General features: G+C 49.6%; 7 protein-coding genes across 7 annotated transcripts; 4 read left to right on the top strand and 3 right to left on the bottom strand.

Moving 5' to 3' along the window:
* Window positions 1–263: 263 nt before the first annotated feature.
* Window positions 264–1,243, bottom strand: EPUS_05814 (Exosome complex component rrp45; the record flags this gene model as incomplete). Its single annotated transcript, XM_007787265.1, has 3 exons — window positions 264–858; window positions 912–1,031; window positions 1,080–1,243. The coding sequence occupies 3 exons, from the start codon at window positions 1,241–1,243 to the stop codon at window positions 264–266; spliced, it is 879 nt and encodes a 292-aa protein (XP_007785455.1).
* A 338-nt stretch (window positions 1,244–1,581) lies between these two features.
* Window positions 1,582–3,252, top strand: EPUS_05813 (uncharacterized protein; the record flags this gene model as incomplete). Its single annotated transcript, XM_007787264.1, has 7 exons — window positions 1,582–1,591; window positions 1,640–1,739; window positions 1,788–2,148; window positions 2,198–2,372; window positions 2,422–2,457; window positions 2,507–2,890; window positions 2,990–3,252. The coding sequence occupies 7 exons, from the start codon at window positions 1,582–1,584 to the stop codon at window positions 3,250–3,252; spliced, it is 1,329 nt and encodes a 442-aa protein (XP_007785454.1).
* A 417-nt stretch (window positions 3,253–3,669) lies between these two features.
* On the top strand, window positions 3,670–5,535 carry EPUS_05812 (uncharacterized protein; the record flags this gene model as incomplete). The annotated part of the gene is made up of 2 exons (XM_007787263.1): window positions 3,670–4,279; window positions 5,081–5,535. The coding sequence occupies 2 exons, from the start codon at window positions 3,670–3,672 to the stop codon at window positions 5,533–5,535; spliced, it is 1,065 nt and encodes a 354-aa protein (XP_007785453.1).
* Window positions 5,536–5,836: 301 nt separating this feature from the next.
* EPUS_05811 (uncharacterized protein) lies at window positions 5,837–6,678 on the bottom strand (the record flags this gene model as incomplete). Its single annotated transcript, XM_007787262.1, has 3 exons — window positions 5,837–6,364; window positions 6,464–6,591; window positions 6,666–6,678. The coding sequence occupies 3 exons, from the start codon at window positions 6,676–6,678 to the stop codon at window positions 5,837–5,839; spliced, it is 669 nt and encodes a 222-aa protein (XP_007785452.1).
* Window positions 6,679–7,496: 818 nt separating this feature from the next.
* Window positions 7,497–10,352, top strand: EPUS_05810 (uncharacterized protein; the record flags this gene model as incomplete). Its single annotated transcript, XM_007787261.1, has 1 exon — window positions 7,497–10,352. One exon carries the CDS (start codon window positions 7,497–7,499, stop codon window positions 10,350–10,352), a length of 2,856 nt encoding a protein of 951 aa, XP_007785451.1.
* Window positions 10,353–10,592: 240 nt separating this feature from the next.
* EPUS_05809 (uncharacterized protein) lies at window positions 10,593–13,599 on the top strand (the record flags this gene model as incomplete). The annotated part of the gene is made up of 2 exons (XM_007787260.1): window positions 10,593–12,051; window positions 12,101–13,599. The coding sequence occupies 2 exons, from the start codon at window positions 10,593–10,595 to the stop codon at window positions 13,597–13,599; spliced, it is 2,958 nt and encodes a 985-aa protein (XP_007785450.1).
* A 725-nt stretch (window positions 13,600–14,324) lies between these two features.
* Window positions 14,325–15,849, bottom strand: EPUS_05808 (uncharacterized protein; the record flags this gene model as incomplete). The annotated part of the gene is made up of 4 exons (XM_007787259.1): window positions 14,325–14,440; window positions 14,494–15,207; window positions 15,262–15,706; window positions 15,832–15,849. The coding sequence occupies 4 exons, from the start codon at window positions 15,847–15,849 to the stop codon at window positions 14,325–14,327; spliced, it is 1,293 nt and encodes a 430-aa protein (XP_007785449.1).
* Between the last annotated feature and the right edge of the window lie 505 nt (window positions 15,850–16,354).

Here is a 16,354-nt window from a genome sequence, read left to right as displayed (position 1 = left end):
GGTGACCAGACGCATGTTGGAACATTGACAAGCCCCTGTTTCTGCTTCCACGTTGCTACCCTATTGATAACTGCTGTGCATGGGTGATATCCAGGTGCTGACGGCTATAAGCGCTTAGCCTAATAAACCTCCCTTGACAGCTGCCAGATCCAGTGAGACCGTAGTATGCTTACAATTTGAATGACATAGTGTGTCGAGTATTTGCTGTGGCTGCTGCCCGATAGAATTTGCTGAGTCACTTTCTTCGCTGAGCACTTGTGCTCTCACCGATCGTTCTGGGCACTGAGTTCAGCGATAAGCCCACCAACGTCCCTCTGTGTCGCGTCTTCTCTGAGCTTGGTCGATATGAGCTCCGTGATATCTTTCACTTTCGTTACTGTCATATTCATGCAACCTAGTAGTATCAGGGCGTCCACAGAAACACCTCCGAGCTTTGCGATTTGACACAACTCTCCATGTCTGTTCATTGTGACGATCATTTCACCATCTCTAGCTTGCTCTTCGTGCAGTGTAGCGTCTAAGAGCACTGTTTCTCCTCCATGATAGAAGCTGAATGTGATACAGATAGGATGGTGCATGAGACTCAAAGGTACTGGTTCGCGCTCAGCCAACGAATAGATGGTCACATTCTCCCCGTCTATGGAGACATCAGGTCTTCGAAAGTGTTGTAGAGCTGCTATGATAGAGATACAGCTGGCGTCAACAAGACCGCCATCGTAATCCAAGACGTGCACATCTGCACGGATTGACCAACATTTTGCACCAGCAATAATGCAGAGTGACTCGGTGTCTATTGCATTGGAGCGCCGAATTGCCTTTTCTAGGATCCGGGATACAATCACTTCCTGTTCCGTCTGTCTATCCTCTCAGCGTCAGGGACTGGAGGGATGAAGAGACGAGATATCACATACCGGCCTGTTTCAAATGCTGGCGAAGCCAAAGGGCTCAGCTCGGTCGTGATGGTGAAAATGCCATCGAACTTGCGTTCTTCGAAGGGTTTGGTTACTTCGGCGGATATACGAGTATTCACCCTGAGGATTGTGAGAACACTGAGGTGTTAATCATAGTAGGACACTCACTTTGTCTTACCCAGCTGCACAGCGCAAGCTCCATAATCATCGCCGAATGAGACATCAAGATTTCGGAAATCGTCACGGGCGCGACCATCAAGCCGGATGTTTTGAGCAAGAGCTTCGAGGATGAAAGTTCTCTCAATATTGGACAGTTCCGCCTCACGAGGCATACTAAGTTGAAGGAGGCTCCGACCTCAGCATCGGCAAGGCATCCTGTACAGCAATGAGTAAGGTGTACTCCGTTGGCAGGGAATTTATGTGCTTCAAGTTGTGTACAATACTTGGGTGCAGGGGGCAGGCTTGGCGCTTCCGGTAGAAAATGTGGCCGCTCTTGTGGGGTATGATTTTGTACATATGCGGCCATGACTTTTGTAAATTCCCTGCGTTTTTTCTTGCATACAAGGCACGCCCTAGGAACTTTGCAGACCGGCACCTACAACATACACATACGTTACATACCGCGGAAAGAAGATCTGAAAGGGTTGTCCCTCCTCTTCAACCTCTCGTAATGACTACAGGTTGGTGAATCCGGTCTGGACATATACATCGATTCTTAACGCGCTTAGCACATCGCCCTACCTTTGATCCTGCTCGAGGTAAGGAAGCGCAGCGGGGTGTCGCCTATCATCAACGTCTACTTCCAGCCCATACACTACTCAAGACTCGGTGTGTCTAGTCTGTCTTCCACTCTCTAATGGTGGTTAACTGTTCCAGAAAACTCGGGCAGGGCGGTGATGCCGACAACCAACCTCGAGACCTTCGAGCTGAGCTTCTTGCAGCTGAAGCAGCTAATCAGGCCAAGAAACATGGAAGACAGACCGACGAGACAGCCAATGCAGGCGCTACTTCGAAACGCCCACTTCAGCTCGAAGAAGGGCGAGACAATCCAGAGGACGAAGATCCCGAGGCCAAACGGAGGCGCATCCTAGAGGAGACACGAGATATTGACGCAGATTCAGATGGCGCGGACAGTGATAGTAGCGAGGAGGAAAGCGATGAGGAAGATGAAACCGCTGAATTGATGCGCGAGCTGGAGAAGATCAAACGAGAGAGAGCTGAGCAGAAAGCTAAAGAGGTGAGCGGAGAATTCCAACCTACAAGAAGTTGGCTTAACAATATACAAGGAAGCTGCGAAGGCTGTCAAAGAGGAAGAGGAACGAGAAGAGGGTATAGCCTTAGGAAACCCGCTACTGAACCCCAAAGCATTCAACGTGAAGAGGCGCTGGGACGACGATGTGATATTCAAGAATCAGGCACGTGGTACGGAGCAAAAAGGAAAGAAAGAATTCGTCAATGTCAGTAGTGAAGTTGTGTGTTGGATAGCGCCGGCTTATTGACGATTTGGCAGGATCTACTACGGTCGGACTTCCACAAAAGATTCATGGTGAGGACCTATTCTGTGATAAGCACACAGACATGCTAAATCCTGGCAGTCCAAATACGTGCGTTGATAACTTCGATCAAGCTAGAGCTATCAGAAAAGTATCGCTTCATTGACATAGCTATCAATGATTATCACCGATCGATATCCGAGCATCACACTCCAATTGGCATTGCAGAGACCGAAACACTATATTCCCATACCGGCAAGAGGTACGCACAGGCTCTACTGATGGTTGACGGCCAACATGCTCCATTATCATTATCGGTGCTGGGCAGGGGCAGCCTCAGGTCGAAGTTCTGGCCGTTCGTAGGAAGCTGGAGAGCGGATAAAGCAACGCAAGTTAAGGAGCCCGCCAGGAACCTGAGAGCTGCCCCTGCTCGTCTTGCTTCGATACTAGTAGACACCAATGGCGTGCCTCTAATACTAAGCACCTGTGTGCTTGCGTTGGAGGGATTGGTGGAAGAGGGGCAACATCTGTGCGGGGCGAAACGGGTTCAGAGAGTTTAAGCAACGCGGCTGACCACTGCCATAGTAGCACGCACATGGTCAGCGAGCTATCTGGAGCCAAAGATAATGAAGTCAACCACTCGAGAAATGATCCGATATCTCGTTCTCGATCCCGAATCTTTCTTAGCTGGATACATCTGTCCACCTACGTCACTTGCCATGGAGCTGGCAGGAGCAGATGCCATCTACCGATTGCTTGCGCATAGCACTGGATCAAGGCGAGTACATGAAGCACTAACAGACACAGCTGAAAGCACCATCCGGCAGTTCAGAGTTGATTTGATGTGAACTTATCTCCTCGGAACCATAAGGAGCCCTCATTTCCCAGCCGTGCTTCTATCACACTTCGCCTTGGTGACATTTCCATGTTTCACCTCCTCTCTTCTGACCACCAAGAATTCCACCATTAAGTTTCATCACAGTCCAACCATGTCCTATAACAATGACCATGTAAGCCAACACGGTTCCACCTGCTGTCCTTACATATCAAGCTCATCCCTCAAAAGGAACGCTCTGGTGGGTATGGAGGGAATGAGAGTAGTTATGGGGTAAGAGTACTTCCGTCACAACCTCGCATTAGAGCTTGATGAATATTGCAGTCATCTAGCCGTCGTGGAGACGATGATAACTATCGCGCTAGTGGTCGTGCTGGCGGTATGACTGGTGATGATTCATATGGTTCCTCAGGTCGAGGTGCCGACAGTTATGGCGTATGCCTGCATACCCTTCCACGTAAGGGATTCCGAGCTGAACGATATCAAGTCATCTGCTCGACTTGGTGACGATGCCTACGGTACTTCCAGCCGCGCAGAGCGCGTTGCAAGCGAATCAGGCGACACCTACAGCACTGGCCGCTCTGGCGGTATGGGTGGTGACTCTGGCACTTACGGTGCCGGCGGCCGTCAAACCGGCGATGATAGCGACGGTTTCTCGGGCCGCACCCAAGACACAGGATATGGTAGTGGTACTGCTGCTGGCGCCGGCTATGGCAACAAAACTGGTGGCTACAAGGAGCAGGAGCTGGGTGACTTCCAAGCGTCAGAAGGTCTCGGAGACAGCACCAAGACCTACACCGGTGGTCACGATACCTATGGCTCTGGTGCCACTGGAGGTGCAGGCTTTGGGAACAAGAGCAGCAGTCATGGGGGTGATAGTGGTGAATATCGTGGTTCAGATGGTATGGGGGAGCACAGCAAACCGTACGTCGGTGGCCATGATACTTATGGCTCTGGAAGCACTGGTGGTGCTGGCTATGGCAACAAGAGTAGCAGCTTTGGAGATGATGATAGCAGCTCAAAGAAGGATTCTACCGCTGGTAAGTTGATGGAAAAGGTAGGAGGCCTGTTTAAAAATGAGGACATGGAGCGCAAGGGAGCAGAAAAGCGTGCTCAAGCGGGTCGTGATGAGGATGACCGAAATTACTAAAAGAATGAAGGTCTTGGTGCAAGAGAGCTAGCTAGCTGTCTTGGTCGCCTTTGACATGGCATGCTTATCCATGCTGAGCCGAGGAAAACGAATGTACAGTACCTGTTTGGGCGGTTGGTACCAGCTTTTAGGCTTGACGAATGGTCACAATCTTTCAATTGTTTTTGTTATTTAAGGGCCAACGTAGCACAACTTCTCTGCGTGACAACTCTCGATTGAAGCTGGTGAACCCAATGTACTCGTCACATCCGTGCCCCAGATGAATACCTGAATCACAACCTTCCAACCTTCGATAGCACACAGCAATATTCGATGTCATCCTCTGACCGAACCTCAATTCCCAACCACGAGGGAATGGCATGATGGACAATTCCACCCCAACGGCTCGATTTCTCCAAGGTAAGCCTCCTAGCTATGCGAAGGGATGAAGTTGTCTGTCCTCTATCTACTTCGAGTCATGTTCTCCGGCTACTGTTCAGTTCCGTACTCCTCTGCTCAGCGCATTTCCAAGTCAATCTAAGACACGACCTGCAAACTACGCTCTGCGTATAAATTATGTATACGACCCCGGCTCCCTCCGACCAGCTATTCTAGCAGCTGCAGAAGTTTTTTTTTCTTTTCTTTCTTTCTCCTTTTGCATACCACATATCCCACCCTCCCCCACTCAACCCCTTCTAACCCCCTCCTTCAGCGCGCATAACCCACACAACCTCGACCCTCCTGACGCGCCTCGAAAACATCCTCGCCATCGCTTTACCGCCAACCAGCACAAACCCCAGCAGCAACAACAATAACACCGACACCACCAACCCCGGGAGCTCGGCTCCCAACCCCGCCTTGGGAGCAAGCTCGAACCCCAGCATCACACACGCAGGCATTGCAGTCGAGTCCTTCAATCTTGATGTCGAGACCACGGCGCTGGTCAAAGCGGCGGAGGATCTGATGGGCTTGGGGAGGGGCTTGAAGGAGATTTGGCTGGGTGGGGCCGGTTCGGGGTCTGGGTCTGGGTCGGGGTCCCATGGAGGAGGATTGGATGGAGCTGCGGAGGGCGTGGATGGGGAGGTAGGAGGAGGAGGAGTGGGGGCGCGAGAGGAGGATGTCAGGGCGGTACTGGAGGGGTTGGGGAGGTTGTTGGGAGAGGGATGAGTGGGGATTTGAGAAGGGATAGGTTGGGGAGATCATGGACGTGGACATTTAGACGATTTTATCTGGGGAGGACTGTTTCTCGTTCTTGGAAGGAAGCGACGGGAGTGCTTGTATCCTTGCAGAATGATGTGCCCCCTGGAAGGTATTGAGAGAGAGAGAAGAAACATCTCAGTCATTGGGAAGGCAATCTGATAGACCTCCTACCAGATTTGAAGGCACATCCGCCAGTCACAAGATCAAGTCATGTATGTATACCTGGCACAATTGCAGGCAATGCATGCTCTGGAACATGTTATGTCTCCTACAACCTACTCAAACTTCCAGGTCCCTCCCCTTTCCCCTCTCTCTGCTCTCTTCCCTTGTCGTCCTTTCCCTCCTCTAGCCCACCATATAAGCCCTGGCAAAGCACCCCCACCGCGCTCTTCGTCTGATCCTTCCACTCCCTCACCAACTTACTCACCTCCCTAAATCCTTCACTCTTCGCATCCCCCAGCATTTCAAAAAGCACGCTCTCACTCGTCGTCACCACACATCCTTCCATCCTCAACCTGTCTAGCGCAATCCCCCGTTCGCCGGCATTACAGGAGGAGACGCCGTCGGTAAGGACATAGACTCTGTGGCCGAGAGACAGTAGATCGGTGGCGGTTTGGAGAATGCAGATGTGGGATTCGATTCCTAGGAGGAGGATCTGACAGGGCTGGGTGTTTGGTTGTTGGTTAGGGTAAGAGGGTTGGTTCGGGGAGTAAGGAGAAGAGGACGAGCCGGGGTACTGGGCTGAGGAGAAGGCTTGAGCTTGTTGGGAGAGGCGGGTTGTGATTTCGGGGACCATCTAGATCGGATGGGCGGTACTTAGCACGGAGTCGTTGGAGTGGATAGAAGGGAGTCTTCTGCCTGAGAAAGTTGTATGCGAATGCTAGGTGGCTCATACCATGCTGAAAGCGGTCTTATCCACCTCTTTGGTATCGGCGGGTAGGATATCGATGAGTTCTGAGACGGTTGCGCCGAGCTTTGCCGCATTCTGGGTAGTGCAATAGATGGGTATATTCAAGATCTTGCCTGACCAACAGGACAGAGATCATGAGAAATGTGTACTTCAAAAACATGCGGAGGTCGGTTGGATCTCATCTTACATGCTGCGACCATCTTCTGAGTTGTATCTACTCTGGAGGATTTTCAGCATCCACGCATGGGCATGTTTTGCTTGGAAAGTCCAGATCGGTCGCGACGACATACATCTTTGGGAACTCATATATCGCCGAACGGAACTTCTCTTGCAGATCGCATATGCTGCTTTAAGTTAGAGAAGAGGTTGTCTGTACAAGACTGGTCGAGCGCATCACGTACAATAATGCCGGGTTCGCTAGAGGCCAAACTGGTCAGTTCCATGTAGAAACAGACCGCGAGTGGAATTCTACGTAATCTTGGTTTATCCATCTCGTAAAAGCGACTTGAGCAGTTATGTGCTGCTACACGTTCTTGCCCAAAGGAACACGCACGATTTTGAGGATATTGGTATGGGCAACAAGATCCCAGCTGCAGGGAGCAAAGTTACTTATTACTACATACGTAGAAGTCCAATGCTGATGGTACTTCTCCGGTGCATCTTCGGTGCATCCTCGGTGCATCTTCGGCATGACTCACTACTTAGTAAAGTTGATTGTGCTTTAGATAAGCATTCCATGTTCTCGGCCCGAAGGGCCCGGAGCCCGTGTCCGGAGTCCCTCCGCACTTCAAGACGGCACTTTCCAGAATATGGATTTGGAAGTGTGAGCAAGGATGGTAGCCATGGTTGAGACAATCTCAACAGTTGTACACCCATTGATGTACCTGGTGCCCATGCAACGCGGCGAACTTTGGAAAAAGACAGATCCAACATCGTCCAATCCTACTTCAACAGTTTCTTAGGTGCTATATAATTGAGCATCTGCTCCTGGCTCATTCTGCCTCACGCATGCTCAACAATGGCCCCATCCGACTCCGAGGAGTTCGAGCTTGTCGACCCTCTTGACATAGCGAAACAGATCGTTTTGGAAAAGAAGCCGGACCTTACAAAGATCAGGTCCTGGCTCATCCCTACTGACTATACAGCCTCATCGAGTGAATATCGCCGTCATCTGTCCTCGCAAGCACCAGGAACTGGTGAATGGATTCGGCAGACTTCTCAATTCCAACAATGGTATTCATCTGAAGACCATGGCTCCATCTGGATCAAGGCCGTACCCGGCGCGGGCAAGTCGGTTGTCGCTGCCTCTATGGTTGACTCCCTCGCCAGAAAGGAGGCGGTACCGGTCCTTTACTTTTTCTTCCGACAGATCATCGAGACCAACCAGAACTCCCGATCGCTTCTTCGAGACTGGCTTGCTCAGCTTCTCCCATCTAGTGAGGTCTTACAGGTGTCACTCTGGGAACTAATTGAGGACGACAAAGTTCTCGACATTATCTCCACTGACCAGCTCTGGAAAATCCTGCTGCTGGCTCTACGAAGTGTTGAGAAAGCATATTGCGTTGTCGATGCCCTTGATGAGATGGATCTTGATGAGGATTTCCTCGGGCGCATGAATGCCATGGGGAACTTCAGACCTGCACATGTTAAGGTCTTGATGACAAGCAGGCCAAAGCAGTATCTTCAGCGAGCTTTGAAAGATCCCCAAGTTATTCATGTCAGCCTGGAAGAAGAGTTGGTCAAGCGAGACATTTCTGTCTTAGTTCAACAGCGAATCTCTCAATTCGGAAACTTGAGTCAACGGTCGAAAAGCTCTATTCAAACCACAGTCTGCGATCGATCACAAGGTCTCTTCCTGTACGCTCGTCTGATGCTTGATCAGATTGCTCAGTCGATCGAAGAGGAGCAGCTCGACGAAAGTACTATCTGTCAGATGGTTGCCAAGCTTCCAGTCGGTCTTGAGGAAATGTACAATCGCATGTTGTTCGAACACGCGGCAGCCTCTCAGGTTAACCAAGAAATTCAAGTTCTCATTTTGCAGCTAGTCACCCAATCTGCCAGACCACTACGCCTCATCGAAATTGCCAAAGCAATCGAAGCTATTCATGGCGAGACTGGCCGAGATAGCAAGGACGTTGTGCGTACAGCTTGTGGGTCTTTGCTAGAGATCATGGAAGACGAAGTCGTTCAAATCCTGCACCATTCCTTCACCGAGTTTCTTCTCGATGCGGAACGTCTCAGCGCAGGCACGGCTCAATTTCCAGTCATTGATCCTACAATTGCACACCGTAACATCGCAACGACATGTCTGGCCAGCCTCCGAGGAAATGGTTTCAGAGATTATCCAGACGGGAACAGAGCAAACGGAGACTACAAGGGATCAGGTTCGACTTTTCATTTGGACGGATTTGACTTCCGAAGCGTGTTCCTCCAATATCCGCTCTTGGAGTACGCTGCGAGAAACTGGCCTTACCACGCAAAGCGTTACGATAAAAATGATCCGGAATTTCTCGTGGCCCTGACGCAATTCAGTGACATGCAGAAGCCTCAATTCAGAGCTTGGCTTGGACTCGTGTCTCGAAATGATAACCAACCCATCGCCGCCGGAAATGTGACTCCTTTGCACGTCGCTGCATCATATGGCTTGTCTTCGTGGTCAGAGCATCTCATCAAACATGGGGCTGATGTCAATGCAACCGACAGTACCCAGAACACTCCGATCTTTTGGGCGGCTAGGTCAGGACACGCTCTACTTGTAGATCTTCTTCTCCAGAATGGAGCGAACCCCGATCTAGATGGGTATGAGGGTCTGAAGCCCCTTCATGTCGCCGCTTCGAGAAACTATTCAGAAGTGGTGAAGCTTCTCCTTATTGCTGGAGTATCCCCAACAACTTCGAAAACGCAAGACATTGGTCGCTTTTGTGGTAATGCCCCGACCAGCGTGGGACATTCCCCTCTACGCTATGCGAGCATGGGAGGCCATACGGAGTCCGTCGTTGAGATGATTCCTTACATTACCGTAGCCGAGGATCTGGAGGACGCTCTTTGTTGGGCAGCCCAAGGTGGCCATTCTCAGCTAGTGGCAGCACTTCTAGACAACTCAAGTGTTTCACCAGACGGAAGGCTTCAAGTTCGGCACGAGTCTGTCTCCGTCACGACCGGCGGTGAGACTGCTCTAATACTTGCTGCAAAATCATTAGACCCTGCCACTGTACGCATATTGCTCGACAGAGGCGCGGACGCAAAGAAATCGTCTTCAAGGAGTATAAACAAGTACAGGCAAGCACGACCGCAAGGAGATACGGCGCTTCACAGCCTTGTCAAGGCAAATATCAAGAAGGAATCCGAAAGCGCTGCAAAGGAGATTCTAATGATGCTCCTAGCTTCGGGAGCTGACTTGGAGGCGCGAGATCATGAGGGGAAAACTCCGCTACTCTCGACAATAGGAGGCGTCTTTGCTTCAGGTGTATCACTCATATCTATGAACATGCTCATTGCTGCTGGCGCCAATCCGCTTGCAGCGGACAACAAAGGCGGGACACTATTGCACAAAGCTTGTGAAACCTCTGTCGAGACTGATGCTGTGAAGATGCTCCTTGAACTCGGTGCCAATCATTCCCAACGTCGATTCTCTGATGGAGCTACGCCATTGCACTCCGCAGTTGCGAACGTACACTACGCAGATTCGATGATTAAGCTTCTTGTAAGCCATGGAGCATATGTCAATGTTCGTGACGCACAAGGCAGTACTCCGCTTTTGTGTGCAGTCAAGGATATCTTCAGACAGAAGCAGGCTTTAGGCGCACTGCTCGATCTCAGAGCGGATGTGAACCTGCAGAACGATCTAGGCCAGACATGCTTGCATGCTTTTTGATTATACACCGAATCTTACAACAAAAATGAAGATAAGCTTAAGCGCATCATCAATACCGGTGCTAATCTTGAGCTTTGCGATCAAGAGGGCAAAACTGTCCTGCTGCACGCTATCACAGAACCCGATGAAAATAAGGTGAATGCGCTGCTCCAGTATTCGTCCCCGTTGCTTACCGCTCGAACCTACCGTGAAGGAAAATCTGCGTTGCATCTTGCATGCCACTCTCGCAACCCTCTCAAGATGATACAGATGCTTGTCGACCACGGAGCAGATCCAACATGGGTTGACAATAACGGAAACACCCTGCTCCACGAAGTTGCGACTCGCTTCGAAGGGTTTGCTAAAGACATCGCTCTTGTCGAGAAATTGATAGAGCTGGGTGTCCCTATACGTGCCTTAAATTCGCAGAGGCGTACTGCATGGCATATTCTCCGCCGATTTGATGCATTTAATGACTCCTCGAGAGACAAAGCATCTCGACAAAGCATATTTTCGATCCTCCTTCGGCACGATCCTGACATCGACTTGAATGCGAAAGACATCGACGGCTACACCCCTTTGCACCTCGCTGCTGCTTCTTCAGAGGCTCAAACCTTCAAGCTGTTGCAAGCCGGTGCATGCATATCTGCCAAAGCGTTTAATCTTCGAACACCGCTTCACTGCGCTGCAAGAGCACGCAAGAGCAATGTTCTTGCAATGCTTCTTGACCATGCGAACGAAGCAGCTACATTGGATCAAGCACTTGATGTCGATGCTAAAGACAAAGGTGACCGGACGCCTCTCCATGATGCTTGTTGTTCGGGCCGACCTGAGTCGGTGCGAATCTTACTTGATCACGGTGCCTGCGCTTGCCAGCCATACGACCATTCTGCTAGTGCTTTTGTAGATTCAAGATCCCCTCTGATGGCTTGTACCGAGTTTGAACAGGAAGATAAGCTGTGGTCATGTCTAAGAAGTGGGACTGCACCCTTAGACGAATTTAGACCTATTGCGTTCAAGTCAGGATACTGCCAAAGCTCCAAAGAGGATAAGGAGCAGCATGATACTGTTCGCATAGGTCCAATCGCCTCCATGCTGTTGGATACTGGGGCCAGCGACGAATTTGCTTTGCAGGCGGCTGTCAAGGCTAAGAGCACGGCCCTGGTAGCTGCTTTTAGAGGAAGGATACCTTCGATATCACCAAGCTTCGATGAGGCCCACCTGATGTTTGCGGTCAACAATGTGAAGAAGGTGTTCGATGCGTCCACATATAAAGACCTGATGGAGAGCCCAGCCTTGTACATTTCAGAGGTTGACGAAGCCACACTGGATGAGATGATTGCCAGAGGTGTCGACTTGGCCAAGGACGAATTTTCAGGCACTGCTCTTGGTGTACTGGCAGCGAAAGGGATGACGGAGAAGATGATCAAAGTCATCGACAAAGCGAAGATATACGATGAATCTCCGTCTTGCAAAGAGATCGGCGAATTTCGGCCGCTTCTACACATTGCTTGCGACCGACCAGTTTTCAACATGGAAATGGTTAAACTATTGGTCATTAAAGGTCACGCAGATGTGAATGCTTGCCATCAGGTAAAGGAGAAGGAAGACGGCTGGCAAGAGACTGGCAACTACATCCCAGGACCAACAGCCTTGCATGTCCTTGCAAAGGGCAACTACTGGTGGCAGGTGGAAGCAATCAAATTCCTTGTCCAAAATGGTTGGCTACTTTCCTTGATCTTGATGCTAGTGCTAACGAAAAATGCTAGGCGCCGAAGTTGATTGCGTCGATGATAATGGCCGCACACCCCTTGAATATGCGAGCTCCTATCTTAAATTCGGCTCTACAAATCAAGGCTTTTTCAGACCTCAATGCTGTGAGGTGCTTCTCAAACTCGGAGCCAATCCCAACAGACTCAACCCTGAAGGCCTCGTGCCCCTCAATATGGCTGGACCGGACGCTGATCTCATCAGAGTTCTGCTCAGGCACGGCGCAGACATCAATGCTGGGACTAAAGGAGTGCTTATGTCAGCTGTCGAAGCCGGTGATGTCGATACTTTGAAGGCTTACTTAGAGCATGGAGCGGACTGCAATGTCGCTGATACTTCAGAGGACTCGAGTTATGGGAACAGGAATTGGGAGTCAGGCTCCATCTCCAAGAGATACCCAATTCTAAAGGCAGCTCAACTACCACCATACTCGGGGTGGGACAGCGCCACCGCAGCGAAGATGATTAGCCTGCTGCTCAAGCACGGTGCAAAAGTCGACCTTCCCATCAGTGATCACGACACTCTTATCCACTATCTCTTCCAAAGAGTACCAACATCGATTCTTCGCCCATTCCTTGATCGGCCCGGCATAGATGTCAATACCAGAGATCAAAGGGGCCGAACTGTCTTCATGGCTGCCTGCAAATCTCGCGTAGATCACGAGGAAAGTAGCAGCCCCCGATTCTTCCCCCCCGAGGAAAAGAATCGTCTCAGAGCCGAGTACACACCAGCATACATGGCCTTGGCAGACTCCGAACTTTACGGCGATTCGATCGACTACCTTGCAACCGACAACAAAGGAAATAACATGATTCGATATCTGATGTCCCAATGGAACGAGAAGGTTGCAGCACGTTTCCTTCCCATAACTGGGGTACGAGCCTTGATCCTGCAGAAAGACAGCGCCGGGTTCTCACCTTTGCACTGCGCTCTGAAGTCCCTGAAGATCAAGACATGCTTTCAGTTCATCGACGAGGGTAATGCAGACTTACTCGAGCCAGATCCCAATGGCGACAGCGCTCTTCATCACTTGTACCGCTGCCGCCACATTCCAAGCCACCAAAATATGTACCCACTCATGGAACGCTACCTTTCTAACGGCGGAGACATCAACGCCCGCAATAAGACCGGAGAAACAGCTCTGCACTGCTTCCTAGCAAACGGTGGCCCGCCTACAAGTCGGTATGAAATTAAACTAGACAAAAACTTTGACCCCTTCCAATTCTCCATCTCTCACGGCACCAATTTCCAAGCTACCAAGAATGACGGTGGGACAGCGCTGCATGCGGTTGCGCAGAGGAAGTTCAGAACTGACAGGTCGATTCTCTGCGATGATAGTAAGGAAGATGGCGATATCAACGCAAGCTGGTTCCGGAGGTTGGTCGATCTCGGATGCGATCCCTTGCAGGAGGATAAGAATGGCCGCACAGCGTTGGACGTTGCTGCTGCGGTGGGCAATGTGGAGATCCTGAAGCTGTATCAGAGGAAGAAGCCGTGAGAGAACTTCACCGAAGCACACGTATTCGGCCTATCAGGACAATCCCTTATCACGTGATATGGTTATGCTCGAATAAGGTGTGAAGTTTATCTATGCCTTGACGGCCTTCCGAAATGGAGAAGATATAACCCTTTTACATAATCAGCTACGAGATCATATACTATGTAGCTGTTTCAGAGACCAAAAGGATGATATCTAACTGCTGAAGAATCGCAATGCTGGCGGATCACAAGGACGATCCCGATCTCGGAACCGGCGATGTTTTTGCCCACTTCCACCAAACTTCCGATCCGGAAACATTTCATCTTTCTTTACATCTCTTGAGATTCTCAAGAGTAATGGTCCAGAGCTCGTGGAAGTGACAAGATGGCTCAACTGTTCGGATTAGGCTAAAGACATCCAACTCATTGGTTTCGGTGGAGCATTTATCTCGAATATGTATACACGGCTTCCGCTCGACAAAGTCTACGCTTAGATCTTGTGTGCTAATGGAAACTGCACCTTGGATTTCATGCCATTTTAAAGGCCGCCTTGCGCATGTCATCAAGCGTAGTACTTTTCTCGCGATTGAAAGTTCTGGTGGGGGACGATGGTTTATCCGGTCCACGATTCGCTCATACCTGTAAGTAAGGATTAGCTAAATCTCTTATACATGCATAAGATTCCACAGATGTTTCCTTCGTCGAGGTTGCTTCAAACACCAAGTCTAATGAAGAAGATCAAACTTACGCCTCTTTGAGGCCTGGCGGAAATTTGTCGGGCCGAATTTGCTCCTGTAGATCCATGAGGCAGACCTGATCATAGAGATTGATCATGATCAATTTGACAAAGAGAAACATTCCTAGGAGAGATATGTAAGCTAGCCTCGTAGATTCAATGTTAACAAATACTCACCATTACCTCGGTGGCACGTCGACTCAAATATATAGTCCCTCTCCTCCTCCTCGAGCTTGAATTTATCCTGTATCTTCCCGCACCATACATCAACGAAACGGTGGATATCACCTTCATTGCCAATGACTTTGAGCGATAACTCAGAGAAGGCAGATAGATTCCTCCGAATGTCGGGCTCATCTTGGCTGACGACCATGACTCGTAATTTCCCAGGATTTTGCGAGTCGCAGACAGTAACCATGTCACAGAGAACATTGATTAATATTTTTGCTTCTTTCTTGTCGCATTCATCAATTCCGTCAACCACCATGAAGGTCTTGTCGCCATTCGTGAGAACCGCTTTCAAAATCTCCTTACAGAGATCTCCGGATGAAAGAGAGAGTTGGCCACTATTCAGATATAGATCATAACACCAAGGCAAAAGATCATTATCATATTTTAAGAGCTGGCTTAGTAAAGTTCTTAAAACGGCAACAGATGTGTTCCTCTGCGGATCATTATATTTGCAATAGAAGAATGCTGTACTAGCATTTACATCTTCTTTGCAGTTCACAATCACAAGAGACGCAAGAACTGTTTTACCAGCCCCGGGAATTCCACTGAGCCACAGGGTTGACACTCTTGGGGCGCTGTCTTGTCTCCAGCTAGAGTAGTCGGGTTGCTTCAATAGCCATCCGCCGCTGTTTGGGAATTCCTGCCTTACTTTGCAGATGTCTTCGTGATCCAGTAATGCATCAGCACCTAAAAACCAATGCAGAACCTAAAAACCAATGCAGAACCTAAAAACCAATGCAGAACCTAAAACCCAACGCAGAACCTCTGAATACTTTCTCTTTCTCTCAGCAGTCTCCAAATGATTCAACTTTTCAAAAAACATCTGCCGATCCACTTGGTATTGCTTGAAATAAAGGGCAGTCGCCTGGCTCTCGATCAATTCTTTGTGTCGACGAAGATCCTGAAGAATGTGCTCGAAGCGAGAATTGAAATCCTTCCAAACACTGCGAAATATTTGACGCCAAGTAGGCAGGTTGAAGAAGCGCAAAGCTCGCCGATGAAATTCAAGTATATCGTCGTATATTTTGGCAAGCGCTTCGTCCATGTGAGAGTTCCCAGTAAATAATTCTCGGTACTGCTCAACCAGGGGCATGGACTCCCCAATCCGCTCGTAGGCATCCAGCAGAGTATCGAAAGCTTCTGTGAAATTACATGCAACCTTGTGGAGCTCATGGTTAGCCTCTGTCAAACATGCAATGATGAGCACACGCCAGATATTGTAGCAGGTCAATTCCAAATCTCGTTAACGTGACCGTCGCTATATTTTCAAACAGGCAAACACACCTGAAGCAAGAACTTCATGGGTCACCAAATGAACGCCACGAATTCCGAGCTGTTCAAAAAGACCTCCACCACCTGCCCAAATTGTTTGAAACCTTCGAGGAACCCTAGAACCCGCGGCAAATTCATTGATTCTGATTTGGCAGCCTGTTTATTTTGAATCTGCAAGAGAGCTTGACGAAGATCTCCAAGAGTGGTGAACTTGAAACTGTCGTGCTCTCGTTTGCTCAAACGAGCCTTGAATTTTTTAAGGCATTCCTGAAATCCTTTCTCTACTGGTGACGTAGCCGTTTTTGTTTGAGTGGTCGCCATTGCGTGCCAATATGACAAAGATTCTCAGGTGATTAATGTCAAAGCAACACTTGCGTTGTGCCTTTGTTAGCGGCACCGAGGCCATCAGAATGCCCGGTGGCACTATGTTAGTGGTTTGATGAAAGGCATTCATGTGGATGAGCTGGATTGCTTTAACCAGAGACGGCCTTCGCAAATCGTAGATGAGGCTGACAGCAAGGTGGATTTGTCCTGA

Source organism: Endocarpon pusillum (assembly GCF_000464535.1).
Source record: "Endocarpon pusillum Z07020 unplaced genomic scaffold C653857, whole genome shotgun sequence".
Classification (NCBI taxonomy): Eukaryota; Fungi; Ascomycota; class Eurotiomycetes; order Verrucariales; family Verrucariaceae; genus Endocarpon; species Endocarpon pusillum.
Note: the sequence above shows the minus strand (reverse complement) of the source record. Positions and strands in the feature narration are given on the sequence as shown.